The sequence below is a fragment of the Haematobia irritans genome, chromosome 4, assembly GCF_050003625.1.
Source record: "Haematobia irritans isolate KBUSLIRL chromosome 4, ASM5000362v1, whole genome shotgun sequence".
Classification (NCBI taxonomy): Eukaryota; Metazoa; Arthropoda; class Insecta; order Diptera; family Muscidae; genus Haematobia; species Haematobia irritans.
Window position 1 is genome coordinate 211,208,516 of NC_134400.1, and position 15,321 is coordinate 211,223,836.

The 15,321-nt window shown below is 37.0% G+C and overlaps 1 protein-coding gene across 21 annotated transcripts in view; it reads left to right on the forward strand.

Annotated features, from left to right (window-relative positions):
- The window catches only part of LOC142235119 (uncharacterized), an 82,941-nt gene that overhangs the window by 63,889 nt on the left and 3,731 nt on the right, over positions 1–15,321 (forward strand). For 19 of the 21 annotated variants that reach the window (XM_075306372.1, XM_075306357.1, XM_075306359.1 and 16 more), the window contains 3 exons: positions 9,338–9,430; positions 9,562–9,809; positions 9,870–9,963. In XM_075306372.1, coding sequence (XP_075162487.1) covers positions 9,338–9,430; positions 9,562–9,809; positions 9,870–9,963 — 435 coding nt within the window. The remainder of the gene's footprint in view (positions 1–9,337; positions 9,431–9,561; positions 9,810–9,869; positions 9,964–15,321) is intronic. The other 2 variants (XM_075306376.1, XM_075306377.1) reach the window with 1 other exon arrangement.

Here is a 15,321-nt window from a genome sequence, read left to right on the forward strand (position 1 = left end):
ATTAGTCGATTTTGGACTCTGTAAAACGTATATTAGCATCATTGAGGATTAAACGCCGATTAGCTGGCATGACTCGTCTTTCAAAGTCGATTTTGAAATAAACAAAATGTTTTTTTTTTGTGAAAAATTCGATTTTGACCATAATCGAAAATGGTTCGATTGATTTCGACCTACAAGAACTTTGGTTATTCCATTTTAGTCAACATGACAAGTAGACTAGTCATTAGTCAAAAGTCGATTGGTTTATATTGGCAAAAACAAAAATCTATTCGTTGTCTTTCGAAAGTTTCGTTATTGATCGATTAATCGAAAAGTCGATTAGGAAGAATCGAAAAATCACCATAGAAAATCTCGCTAGGATCCTTATTCATTTCATACAAATAGAATATAACGATAGAGACAATTATTTAAATTCGAATTTCGATTTTCATTTGAAAAAAGGCGATTAATTGAAAATTCGTTAACGATTCTTATATTTTTAAAAAGTCGACATTTAGAATTTTTGCAAAATTTAGAAGAGTCGATTTTCGACTTGGACAAAGGTCGACCTTCCCGGACATTCCAAGTTAAGATTAGTCGTTGATCATTAGCAAATAGTATAAAAGTCAAAAGTCGATTAATTGATTTCTGGTGAAAATGAAAAGTCTATTCACCTATGTGAATTGGTTTGAAAGACAATGAAAGTTGATTCAATGATTGCAATAAATCAATTAGATCGATTAATCGAAAATTTTATTGGGACTAATCGAAAGTCGCCATCATTATTTTTAAAGAGGCCTTCGGTTTTAATTTTAAAAAAATATCGATTAGTTGACAATTAGTTTGTTAATTTTTGTATTTCTAAGTTATTGAAGAGTCGATTAGGAATTATCGAAGAGTCAATTAGGAATTATCAAAAGCTACTTCGATTTTCAATAGAAAAATGATTATTTGAAAATTCGATAATTGATTTTTGTATTTCTAAGTCAAAATGTATCAATTAAGCGAAAAGTAGATTAAAAAAAATCGTAAAGTCGTCCTCGAATCCCTTAAACAAATATAACAGAACAAGAAAGACGATTAGCTAAATTTAAGGTTTTTTCCAAGACAACTCGATTTATCGATTTTCATGTGAAAAAATCGATTAATCAAAAATTCGATGTTTTATTTCTAAACGACAGTTCAAGAGTATTGAAAAGTTCCATTCATCAAAATTCTTGTCGCAATTCATTCTAGGAAAAATGAATGTGTCTAATATCAAAAATCGAATGATCGAATTTTAATTTACTGGAAAATTCGATTGGTCAATTTAAAAGACTCCAAAATCGATTAGTGAAATAGAAACAATTTTTCGACCATCTGTTCCTTATAAAATGCCGAAATATCATATTCTTCTTATTTAAGTTTAGTATGTGTTTCATACTTAAATTGATAACTGTACACTGAAAAAAATATTTACGTGATATTAAAGATTAAGCAACCTAAATTTTAGGATGCGAACTTTACCAAATATTAAGGACAAATTTCTTTATTTTAATTAAAATAAAGTTTATAATCTTTGCTTCAACAATTTTTATACCCTGCGCCACACTGTGGAACAGGGTATTACAAGTTAGTGCATATGTTTGTAACATCCAGAAGGAGACGAGATAGACACATGGTGTATTTGACAATAATGCTCAGGGTGGGTCCCTGAGTCGATATCACCATGTCCGTCTGTCCGTCCCTCCGTCCCTCCGTCCGTCCCTCCGTCTGTCTGTGAACACATTTTTGTGATCAAAGTCTAGGTCGCAGTTTAAATCCAATCGCCTTCAAATTTGGCACATGTTCCTAATTTGGATCAGAATAGAACCCTATTGATTTTGGAAGAAATCGGTTCAGATTTAGATACAACTCCCATAATATCTTTCGCCCGATATGCACTAATATGGACCCAGCAGCCAGACTTTTATATCGATTTGCTTGAAATTTTGTACAAACATAAGACTTAGTCGTATAGTCAATGGTGCGAAATTTGATTGAAATCGGTTCAGATTTAGATATAGCTCCCATATATATCTTTCGCCCGATATGGACTTATATGGCCCCAGAAGCCAGCTTTTTGGCCGAATTTGGTTGAAATTTTGCACTAGGAGTACAATTAGTAGTATAGTCAAGTGTGCAAAATTTGATTGAAATCGGTTCAGATTTAGATATAGCTCCCATATATATCTTTCGCCCGATATGGACTAATATGGTCCTAAAAGCCAGAGTTTTGGCCCAATTTGGTTGAAATTTTGCACAGGGAGTAGATTTAGCATTGTAGCTATGCGTGCCAAATTTGGTTGAAATCGATTGAGATTTAGATATAGCTCCCATATATAGCTTTCGCCCGATTTACACTCATATGACCACAGAGGCCAATTTTTTACTCCGATTTAGTTGAAATTTTGCACAGCGAGTAGAATTAGCATTGTAGCTATGTGTGCAAAATTTGGTTGAAATCGGTTCAGATTTAGATATAGCTCCCATATATATATTTTCTGATTTTAAACTTTTGCGAAGTTTCCTTAAAATTGCTTCAGATTTAAATGTTTCCAATATTTTTTTTACTAAAATTGTGTTCCACCCTAGTGCATTAGCCAACTTAAATTTTGAAAAAGTCTATCAAATTCTGTCCAGATGGAGTGGTATTTAAATGTATGTATTTGGGACAAACCTTTATATATAGCACCCAATTTAGATCTACAAAGTGCACCGAAAATTTAGATCTACAAAGTGGTGCAGGGTATAATATAGTCGGCCCCGCCCGACTTTAGACTTTCCTTACTTGTTGATCTGAGGGTAGATTTCAATATTCTGTGAACAAATTGTAATAAATTTATTGTCATTTACTTTGTATTTTATGGCTTTTATTTGACTTTTCCGTAATAAAAATGGAAAAGGTCACACTTTAGCATTTAAAATAATTTCGGGTTTTCCCAGTATTTTGTATAAATTGGAGTATGGGTCTGACTTTAATTTATATGATTTTGTCATATTTCCTTAATAGCCTTGGTCACGCCATCACGCCTTGGCAATAGTAATATCCTCATATATATCCGCTGCTAGTGACCATTTATAATTTTATTTTAATTTCTCTACCACATTCACAGGCATTCGAATTCCGAGTTGCAATATAAATGATGTGCTAAAAATGATTCAGTTCATGACCAGACAATGCCACGTCATTTATATAGACATGTTCTTTGCCACAACTCTATCTTTAGATAATCGCAATTAGCTATGACTGTTGCTAGAGAATTGTCGATGATATTGCTGATGGCTAGGTCTCTATTTTGAATTGGTGGTTTTGATTTACACAGACACAGACATATTTACGAGTATTTATTTCCATTTCCAAGATAAGAATCTAATTTAATGCGGCAAAATGTTTTCGCGTTTTTCTTCAATATTTGTGGTGCTAATGTCCTCAGAGTTTGGAGTAGGATAAGGGAGTTGTGGTAAACTTTTCTCATTATACTTTTTTCTTTTTTTTTTTGCCCAGGATTTTTTCCTTTTTTAGGTTAACCATATTTATTTGATTTGCTACTTGTGTGGTGCAGAACTAGTATTTCTCATAGGATTTTCCCAATAGGCTAATGTGCTAATGATACTGTGGTTGACATATTTTTCTTTGTGTTAATTTATGACCCATGGTCATGTACGTAATATCCTGCGAAATAGAAAAAAAATCATTGGACTAGAAATATTAATTCAATGGAATTGGTTTTTAAAATTAGGATATTTGTAGTATTGTAATAATGCTCAGAAAAAAGGGAAATGAAAAAAATGATTTAAATAAATTATAAGCCACTTTTGAGATTTCCCCGATGTGTATTTAAAACAAGGAAAATGTAACGACCTCGGTATGCCTTTTATTTAAATCTTCTCAGCAAAAACATCAAAGAATCCAAAAATAAACGAGATAAGTGTACAAGGCCAAAATTTTGCCCAGCCCGAATCTTAACAGGTCGGCTGATAAGTCCCCGGTCTAGGTTAGGTTAGGTTAGGTGGCAGCCCGATGTATCGGTTCACTTAGACTATTCAGTCCATTGTGATACCACATTGGTGAACTTCTCTCTTATCACTGAGTGCTGCCCGATTCCATGTTAAGCTCAATGACAAGGCACCTCCTTTTTATAGCCGAGTCCGAACGGCGTTCCACATTGAAGTGAAACCACTTAGAGAAGCTTTGAAACCCTCAGAAATGTCACCAGCATTACTGAGGTAGGATAATCCACCGCTCAAAAACTTTTTGGTGTTCGGTCGAAGCAGGAATCGAACCCACGACCTTGTGTATGCAAGGCGGGCATGCTAACTATTGCATCACGGTGGCTCCCCGGTCTAACAAAGAAAAACAAAATTTTTTTGGCAAAATTCGTTTTTATTATTCAACATAATTCCCTTCAAGAGCGATACAACGATTATAACGACCTTCCAATTTTTTGATACCATTTTGGTAGTACTCCTTCGGTTTTGCCACAAAATAGGCCTCAATTTCGGCGATCACATCTTCATTGCAGCCAAATTTTTTCCCTGCGATCATCCTTTTGAGGTCTGAGAACAGGAAAAAGTCGCTGGGGGCCAGATCTGGTGAATACGGTGGGTGGGGAAGCAATTCGAAGCCCAATTCATGAATTTTTGCCATCGTTCTCAATGACTTGTGGCACGGTGCGTTGTCTTGGTGGAACAACACTTTTTTCTTCTTCATATGGGGCCGTTTTACCGCGATTTCGACCTTCAAACGCTACAATAACGCCATATAATAGTCACTGCTGATGGTTTTTCCCTTCTCAAGATAATCGATAAAAATTATTCCATGCGCATCCCAAAAAACAGAGGCCATTACTTTGCCAGCGGACTTTTGAGTCTTTCCACGCTTCGGAGACGGTTCACCGGTCGCTGTCCACTCAGCCGACTGTCGATTGGACTCAGGAGTGTAGTGACAGAGCCATGTTTCATCCATTGTCACATATCGACGGAAAAACTCGGGCGTATTACGAGTTAACAGCTGCAAACACCGCTCAGAATCATCAACACGTTGTTGTTTTTGGTCAAATGTGAGCTCGCGCGGCACCCATTTTGCACAGAGTTTCCGCATATCCAAATATTGATGAATGATATGACCAACACGTTCCTTTGATATCTTTAAGGCCTCTGCTATCTCGATCAACTTCATTTTACAGTCATTCAAAATCATTTTGTGGATTTTCGGTAACCATCTCCTTCGTGCGTCCACTGCGTTCACCGTCCTCCGTGCTCATTTCACCACGCTTGAATTTTGCATACCAATCAATTATTGTTGATTTCCCTAGGGCAGAGTCCGGAAACTCATTTTGCTTCCACCGTAGTTTTTCCCTTCAGAAAACAGTATTTTATCAAAACACGAATTTCCTTTTTTTCCATTTTTTTCACAATAACAAAAGTTGCTTCACAAAAGACGCTCTATCTCACAAACTAATTGACTTACAGACGTCAAATTTTGACACGAATCATTTGAAGGTTGGTACTATATAAAAATAATATGCATTTAATACTAGCGACGCCATCTATGTGTCAGACCGGGGACTTATCAGCCAACCTGTTATGTGTAAGACCGGGGACTTATCAGCCAACCTGTTAGTGTGGTTAATATGTACTACAACCAACATTAGGTTGCTATCATTTCTATACCGCTTATCTGACAGCGCTGATAGATTTACTCCAGTGACGGTTCATTTTATTGTTCACAAGCTTAGAAAAGCATTTTGATCTATTGTATTTAGAAATGTAGTTTCTATTTGTGCGTTCACCATTCAAATGTGAATAAATATTTTGTTTTTCGAATTATTTCTCGTTGCCGTGATACTGGCGTCCAAAGAGTGCACGAAACAAAATGGGGTAACAACACCAGAAATGGTCCGAAAAGTGAAGACCCTATTGGATTAGCGTAGATTTCATTCCAATAGGGTCTTCACTGGTAGTGGTAGAAAACTTGCTGAAAATATCACGAGAACTGAAAATGGTGTTGGACTAAAGTCATTGAAATTCGAAAAAGTGCAAGAGTTCACAAAAAAGTTAGGCTGGTTTTCTCCGATGAGATGCCATTCCAAATTGAGCAGTTTGTGTACAAGTGAATGTTAGGTTAGGTTAGGTGGCAGCCCGATGTATCAGGCTCACTTAGACTTTTCAGTCCATTGTGATACCACATTGGTGAACTTCTCTCTTATCACTGAGTGCTGCCCGATTCCGTGTTAAGCTCAATGACAAGGGACCTCCTGTTTATAGCCGAGTCCGAACGGCGTTCCAAATTGCACTGAAACCACCTAGAGAAGCTTTGAAATCCTCAGAAATGTCACCAGCATTACTGAGGTGGGATAAACCACCGCTGAAAAACTTTTTGGTGTTCGGTCGAAGCAGGAATCGAACCCGCGACCTTGTGTATGCAAGGCGGGCATGCTAACCATTGCACCACGGTGGAATGGTGAAAATGATCGAGTGATCAAGTGAAATGATGGAGTTACTTGCAAAATAAAGGGTGATTCTTTTGAGGTTAGGATTTTCATGCATTAGTATTTGACAGATCACGTGGGATTTCAGACATGGTGTCAAAGAGAAAGATGCTCAGTATGCTTTGACATTTCATCATGAATAGACTTACTAACGAGCAACGCTTGCAAATCATTGAATTTTATTACCAAAATCAGTGGCAGAAAATCCGCTTTTTTATCGACAAATTTTGTTCAGCGATGAGGCTCATTTCTGGTTGAATGGCTACGTAAATAAGCAAAATTGCCGCATTTGGAGTGAAGAGCAACCAGAAGCCGTTCAAGAACTGCCCATGCATCCCGAAAAATGCACTGTTTGGTGTGGTTTGTACGCTGGTGGAATCATTGGACCGTATTTTTTCAAAGATGCTGTTGGACGCAACGTTACGGTGAATGGCGATCGCTATCGTTCGATGCTAACAAACTTTTTGTTGCCAAAAATGGAAGAACTGAACTTGGTTGACATGTGGTTTCAACAAGATGGCGCTACATGCCACACAGCTCGCGATTCTATGGCCATTTTGAGGGAAAACTTCGGAGAACAATTCATCTCAAGAAATGGACCGGTAAGTTGGCCACCAAGATCATGCGATTTGACGCCTTTAGACTATTTTTTGTGGGGCTACGTCAAGTCTAAAGTCTACAGAAATAAGCCAGCAACTATTCCAGCTTTGGAAGACAACATTTCCGAAGAAATTCGGGCTATTCCGGCCGAAATGCTCGAAAAAGTTGCCCAAAATTGGACTTTCCGAATGGACCACCTAAGACGCAGCCGCGGTCAACATTTAAATGAAATTATCTTCAAAAAGTAAATGTCATGGACCAATCTAACGTTTCAAATAAAGAACCGATGAGATTTTGCAAATTTTATGCGTTTTTTTAAAAAAAAAAGTTATCAAGCTCTTAACAAATCACCCTTTATATCTGCTGGAAATTTAAGTTTGTATGCAAGGCGGGCATGCTAACCATTGTACCACGGTGGAATGGTGAAAATGATCGAGTGATCAATTGAAATGATCGAGTTACTTGCGAAATATATCTGCTGGAAATTTAAGTTTTCGGCTGGTGTGAGCCGCCGTAAAGGCCGATGGTTGCTCCCCGCTCTCATTCGTCGACCGTGGGTTAAAAATAAATGTCAAATATTATCGTGAACGGTATTGAAGTCATGAACAGACGAACAGTTCGACCGCAGACCATGGACATTCCAACAGAACTCAGCACCATCACATTCAGCACGCATCAACCATTCATTTCTACCGCACATTGGCAACCAAAATCTTTGGATATCAACTGATGGATTTGTTTTGGAGAATAAGGTTGACACTAAAAAATGCCAAGGTGTCGATCATCTCAAGGCGATGCGTCCCTGGGAATGGGCCAAAATACAGCAGAGCCACTTTCGTGCTACGTGTGATGATGTTGTCGGCCGTTTGAAGTCTATAATTCGTTCCAAAGGTAGCCAATTGAAACAAATCAAAACGGATTCTAAAATTTGATGTTATTACCGACTTGCTTTTACTTTTGAACTACACTGAAAAAAGAGCATGCTCCTTTCAAAAGATTTTCTCTTTACACTAATGATTTTGGTATTGATTCCGAGCCAAAGAAGCGGAGAATTGCCAAAGAATTGATTGTAACATAATAACACATTTAAGATACAATTTTCTTTCCAATTTGAGTTTTTCGTACTTGATTCTAGGAAACAAATTTTAATTTATTTGTGTCTTCAGTTTTTTTTCTTCTGGACGTATTAAAGTCCATTAAAACCATGTTAACGACAACTAAGATTTTATTTATTTAGACTCGACTTCAAGTAGATATTGTACCATGTTTCAAGTGAAAAGCGTCTTTAAAATAAAGTGTTGAAAAACATCGCCTATTTTTAAACGCTTTTTAGCTTTGTAGATAAGATGCAAAAAGTTAACAAATTTAAAGACGATTTCATTAATTATGAAGATTTTTTTCTGGAGTATTAAAGCCAAGTTGACCTTAGCAAAATTAAATTTTCTTTCATGTTAGAATACCCAATTTTAAGGTTGGACAAAACGACTTCATAGAAAAGTTTAACGACTTTTAGACAAAGAAAAAACTGTATATCACAGAAATGCGTCTTATATGCTAAGCAAAATTCGCATTCGTGTTTTAAGGACATGAAATCTTTGGTCTCACGGCAGTATTTTTTCAGTGTAAAATTACGAAAACTATAGCGCTTTAATTTTTTTTTGCATTACATATCAGGCACCCTGTATGTATTTGTAGCCATTGAAAACTTTTTTTATTTTATAAATTCCATAATTGGAAAAATTTTGTGAACTCTATTCATAAAATAAAAAAATTTCGTAAATATTATTTAAAAGTACATATTATTTCAGCTTAGAAAGTATTGAATATTCCATTTATAATATAAAAAATTTCAGAGATATGTATGGATTTGTAGCCATTTTCAGTTTTGGAAATTTGTTAATACATTTTATGACTGGCATAATTGGCAAATTGTTGTGAAACTTTTCACAAAATAAATTAATTATTTTTTATTTTGTGGGGGAAGCAAGAAATCTGTTTTATATTATTTTTTTATTAAAAAAAATTGTTGAGATTGTTTTTTATTTTGCCAAATATGACATCAAATGTAATTCATAGCAACTCAATTGAATTTCATTGTAATTCAAACATTTGAAAACAAACGTATGTATATTCAATTTCCTATACCTTTGTATTTTGTCCACATCACCATTGGAATGCACCATGTAATAATGTTAACATTGTCACTAACATTTTGGGAATTGAACATTAAAATCACCAACTAACAGAGGTCACCTGATACAGATCAGGAGAGTCCACATGGTGGTGGGTTTCGTGAGAGAGCTCCCATACCACCCAGTGCTTCAACGCATTCGATGAAGGTAAGTGGTGTGAGTGTGTTATGAAAAAAACAAAAAACTGTTTTGTTACTATAACACAATGACTAACTTTATTTTAATAATATTTGGCAAAATGTTTATAATTTCTTATTTTCGTATCTTCATTCTCTTAGGAATATTATCAATCAGATCGCCCCTCATATCCAGCCCATTATCGTCATAGTCAATCAGATCTAACGGAATGGGATGAAAATCATCAACCCCATCAAAATACTCAAAATCCCTATGGCAGTACAGCAGCCTTACATCATATGGGTGCAAGACGCAGTGCCGGTACAGAACGTCCAGAACCAGTTGACCGTTATGCTTATAGAAATGGTCGTGAGAATGGCGACTGGGAAGATGAAAGACCACGACCGAGGTATATAAAGAATTTTATAGATACAATAATTAGAATAATTCTATTTCAATATTAATTTAGGCGACCTGATGGACGTTATGCCGATTCAGCCAGTACAGTATCAACAGCAGTTCTAAATCATTATTCTGGTTATCATCGAAGACCAATTAATCGAGTGAGTATTCTTTGATGGGAAATGAAATTTTAAACAAACTTCAAGAAAGACATGATCACCGGAGTCATTAAAGGGTGATACGGTCAAAACTTGGTCAATATAAACTTGACGTATTTCTTTCAATTTTTCATTTATAAAACCTGAACACCCCTCATTTTGAAGGTGTGTGTGTGTGTAGAATGTTGCTCCTATTTTGATTTTGGAATTCACTCTTCAGTTGTCAAAATGCCGTCCAAGCAAGAAGAGCAGCGTATCAAAATTTTTCTCGCGCATCGGGAAAATCCGAGCTACTCGCACGCAAAGCTGGCAAGATCGCTAAAAGTTGCCAAATCAACCGTTACAAATGTAATTAAAGTGTTTGGGGAACGTTTGTCGACAGCCAGGAAGTCTGGATCGGGGGGAAATCGAAAACCGGAAGCCGCTGAGACGACAAAGAGATTTGCCGGTAGTTTCAAGCGAAACCCTAACCTCTCTCTCCGAGATGCCGCAAATAAGCTGGGTGTATCGTCTACAACCGTGCATCGAGCCAAAAAACGAGCCAGACTATCGACTTACTAGAAGGTAGTGACTCCAAATCGCGATGATAAACAAAATACGATGGCCAAAGCGCGATCCCGGAGGCTGTACACGACGATGCTGACGAAGTTTGACTGCGTGGTAATGGACGACGAAACCTACGTCAAAGCCGACTACAAGCAGCTTCCGGGACAGGAGTTTTATACGGCAAAAGGAAGGGGAAAGGTAGCAGATATTTTCAAGCACATAAAACTGTCAAAGTTCGCAAAGAAATATCTGGTTTGGCAAGCCATCTGTATCTGTGGCTTGAAAAGCAGCATTTTCATAGCTTCCGGGACTGTCAAACAAGAAATTTACGTAAAAGAGTGTTTGAATAAACGTCTGCTGCCTTTCCTGAAGAAACACGGTTGTTCCGTACTGTTTTGGACGGATTTGGCATCTTGCCATTAGGGTAAAAAGGCCATGGAGTGGTACGCCGCCAACAACGTGCAGGTGGTTCGCAAGGACAAGAACCCTCCCAACACGCCAGAGCTCCGCCCAATTGAGAAATACTGGGCTATTGTCAAGCGGAACCTAAAAAAGACCAAAAAAACTGCTAAGGACGAGCAGCAATTCAAGGCAAATTGGCTTTCTGCGGCGAAGAAGGTGGACAAGGTGACTGTACAAAATCTGATGGCAGGTGTCAAGCGTGAGGCCCGGCAATTCGGATTTGGAAAAGCGAAAGCCTAACTGAATATTTTTCCTGAATTTTATACTAATTGAACTTGAAAAAGAAATTTAATTTAATTTTTTAAATAAACGATTTCCCCGATTTACACGCGTTTTCCCTTGACCAAATTTTGACCGTATCACCCTTTACACAGAAAAACAATCGTAATATTAACGATTGGTGTTCATAGACCAATGTTCCTTAATAAACAAAATTTACGTTAACACAATGAAACCAATTGTTGTATTAACGAATTTGTATGTTGATTCAATATTAACGATTAAATTCGTAAATAGTACGAACAGTTTTGTCATACTAAGGAGCCCCCTTTTTAAAGAGCTAAACATACAATAGGGCAGCACTCAATGAATGCACATTGAGCCAAATGACCCCGAAATCTCACGCATAAAATCAAATTTTGAACTTGTGAAAATTAAATATTTGGTGGTACGAAAAAGTTGACAACACATTACCAAAAACAAATTCATAATGGTAAAACAATATGGCAACCCGTTTGGCGGTTTCAGGCCGACGATGTGGCAACTCTTTGTTATTGTTTTTTTCTTGAATTCATAGTTTAGCAAGGCGCTTTAGAGATTTTGCTGGTAAAAAAAGTTTTTTTAAAGTTATAAACTTAATTTAAAATGTAAAATTTAAACCAAGGTATGTACTTTTAGTAAAAATTAACAGCGATTGTAAATATTGTTTGGTTATTTAAGAAAAATGTGTGAAAAAAGCATATTTTTTCTTTGCTAAATATAATGTAACAGGTTGGCTGATAAGTCCCCGGTCTGACACATAGATGGCGTCGCTAGTATTAAATGCATATTATTTTTATATAGTACCAACCTTCAAAGGATTCGTGTCAAAATTTGACGTCTGTAAGCCAATTAGTTTGTGAGATAGAGCGTCTTTTGTGAAGCACCTTTTGTTATTGTGAAAAAAATGGAAAAAAAGGAATTTCGTGTTTTGAAAAAATACTGGGAAAAAATACGGTGGAAGCAAAAACTTGGCTTGATAATGAGTTTCCGGATTCTGTCCCACAGATATCAACAATAATTGATTGGTATGCAAAATTCAAGCGTGGTGAAATGAGCACGGAGGACGGTGAACGCAGTGGACGCCCGAAAGAGGTGGTTACCGACGAAAACATCAAAAAAATCCACAAAATGATTGTGAATGACCGTAAAATGAAGTTGATCGAGATAGCAGAGTCCTTAAAGATATCAAAGGAACGTGTTGGTCATATCATTCATTAATATTTGGATATGCGGAAGCTCTGTGCAAAATGGGTGCCGCGCGAGCTCACATTTGACCAAAAACAACAACGTGTTAATTCCCGAGTTTTTCCGTCAATATGTGACAATGGATGAAACATGGCTCCATCACTACACTTCTGAGTGCAATCGACAGTCGGCTGAGTGGACAGCGACCGGTGAACCGTCTCCGAAGCGTGGAAAGACTCAAAAGCTCGCTGGCAAAGTAATGGCCTCTGTTTTTTGGCATGCGCATGGAATAATTTTTATCGATTATCTTGAGAAGGGAAAAACCATCAACAGTGACTATTATATGGCGTTATTGGAGCGTTTGAAGGTCGAAATCGCGGCAAAACGGGCCCATATGAAGAAGAAAAAAGTGTTGTTCCACCAAGACAACGCACCGTGCCACAAGTCATTGAGAACGATGGCAAAAATTCATGAATTGGGCTTCGAATTGCTTCTCCACCCACCGTATTCTCCAGATCTGGCTGGCCTCCAGCGACTTTTTCTTGTTCTCAGACCTCAAAAGGATGCTTGCAGGGAAAAAAATTGGCTGCAATGAAGAGGTGATCGCCGAAACTGAGGCCTATTTTGAGGCAAAACCGAAGGTATCAAAAAATGGTATCAAAAAATTGGAAGGTCGTTATAATCGTTGTATCGCTCTTGAAGGGAACTAGGTTGAATAATAAAAACGAATTTTGACAAAAAAATGTGTTTTTCTTTGTTAGACCGGGGACTTATCAGCCATATTTTATGGGGTCTCAGACATATAGTTCTATACGTTGCATTATAAACACAGTGACAAAGTTTGTATACCCCGATAAAGATTGGAACAACTTCCATATGAGAGTTGGTATTAAAATTAATTGTACTCAGTTGATTGGAGAATAATACATCCAAACAGCATTGCCACTATTTTTGTGGCTCGTGTCCCCAAAGTTGGTCGCTTTCGTCCCCAAAATTCCTAATACTGGCAACACTGCTTCAAAATGTCACCATGGAAAAAATTAGAAGAAGACGCAGTTTTGTCATAGCAAAACTGAAGCACCAGAGGACTCTACCGACAAAATATCATGAAGTTTGTGTTGACGTGTCTCTCAAATGTACTGCCGTTTGCGTCAGAAAATAGCATATCATTTGTGTTTTTCGTAAATTTCTTAATTAAAAACCACAAAAGCAACACCAAAACGATTATATAAAATTAAAATAAAACGTACATGTATGTGTATGTTAAAGCGAATATTTAGGTTAGGTTAGGTGGCAGCCCGATGTATCAGGCTCACTTAGACTATTCAGTCCATTGTGATACCACATTGGTGAACTTCTCTCTTATCACTGAGTGCTGCCCGATTCCATGTTAAGCTCAATGAAAAGGATTCCATGTTAAGTTCAATGACAAGCGAATATATATTATGGTTTTGTTTTAATTTATTCCTGGATAGAGATGCCTTGGAAAAAATTGACAAATAAAACAATTTTTTTCTCATAGCCCTCTACACCGTGACATTGGCAGGAGCACACGGCTTAATCTTAATATTTTCAATTATCTTAGAAGAAGACGCAAATTGGTTTTCTGAGAGAGAGAAAACAAATGTGAAGGTGTAGTGAGTAAATATAATTTTAACGATAGGCGGTAGGCCAAACATTTTTTCGTGACGGCAAATACAATAAAAGGGCTGTTTTCTTTTAGCACTGGATACCCTAAGCCGTGAAGGCCTTAAAGAAAACAGAGTACTCGTTCATCCAGGACATCTCCAAAAATATGCAACACTGTCATCAGCAGTTTAAAAACAATCACAGAAAAGAAGTGAAATCTTGCATTTTTAATGTATGAAATGCTCCAATTAGTAATAAATATTTACTGCTGATGACACTGTACCACTTTGAACTTTTTGTTTTTCGATAAATTAGTCACAATAAAGTGCTATTGTGAATCGAAAAAGCGTCACTTTATCAAAATACAATCTGGCAACATCGGCGCGACTTGCACTGATGACAGAACATCGCATCAGATAGAACACCAGTGCAAGAATATTCTGGATAGCCCATACAAATGTTGCATCCAGTGCTAAAAGCTAAAAACAGCCCTAAACTTGTCGACAAATATTTTCATGTTTTCCCGTGTTTTTGTTATCAGTACAACATGCTTTTTATACCCTGCGCCACACTGTGGAACAGGGTATTATAAGTTAGTGCATATGTTTGCAACACCCAGAAGGAGACGAGATAGACACATGGTGTCTTTGGCAATAATGCGCAGGGTGGGCTCTTGAGTCGATATAGCGATGTCCGTCTGTCCGTGAACACATTTTTGTAATCAAAGTCTAGGTCGCAATTTAAGTCCAATCGACTTCAAATTTGGCACCAGTATGTGTTTTGGCTCAGAATAGAACCCTATTGATTTTGGAAGAAATCGGTCCAGATTTAGATATAGCTTCCATATATATATTTCGCCCAATATGGACCAGAAGCAAGAGTTTTACTCTAAGTTGCTTGCAATTTTGCACAAAGAGAACAATTAGTCGTATAGTCAAGTGTGCCGAATTTGATTGAAATCAGTTCAGATTTAGATATAGCTCCCATATATATCTTTCGCCCGATAGAGACTTATAAAGCCCCAGAAGCCAGAGTTTTAGCCCAATTTGGTTGACATTTTGCACTAGGAGTACAATTAGTAGTGTAGTCAAGTGTGCTAAACTTTATTGTAATCGGTTCAGATTTAGATATAGCTCCCATATATATCTTTCGCCCGATATGGACTAATACGGTCCCAAAAGCCAGAGTTTTACCCCAATTTGGTTGAAATTTTGCACTAGGAGTACAATTAGTAGTGTAGTCGAGCGTGTCAAATTTTATTGAAATCGGTTCAGATTT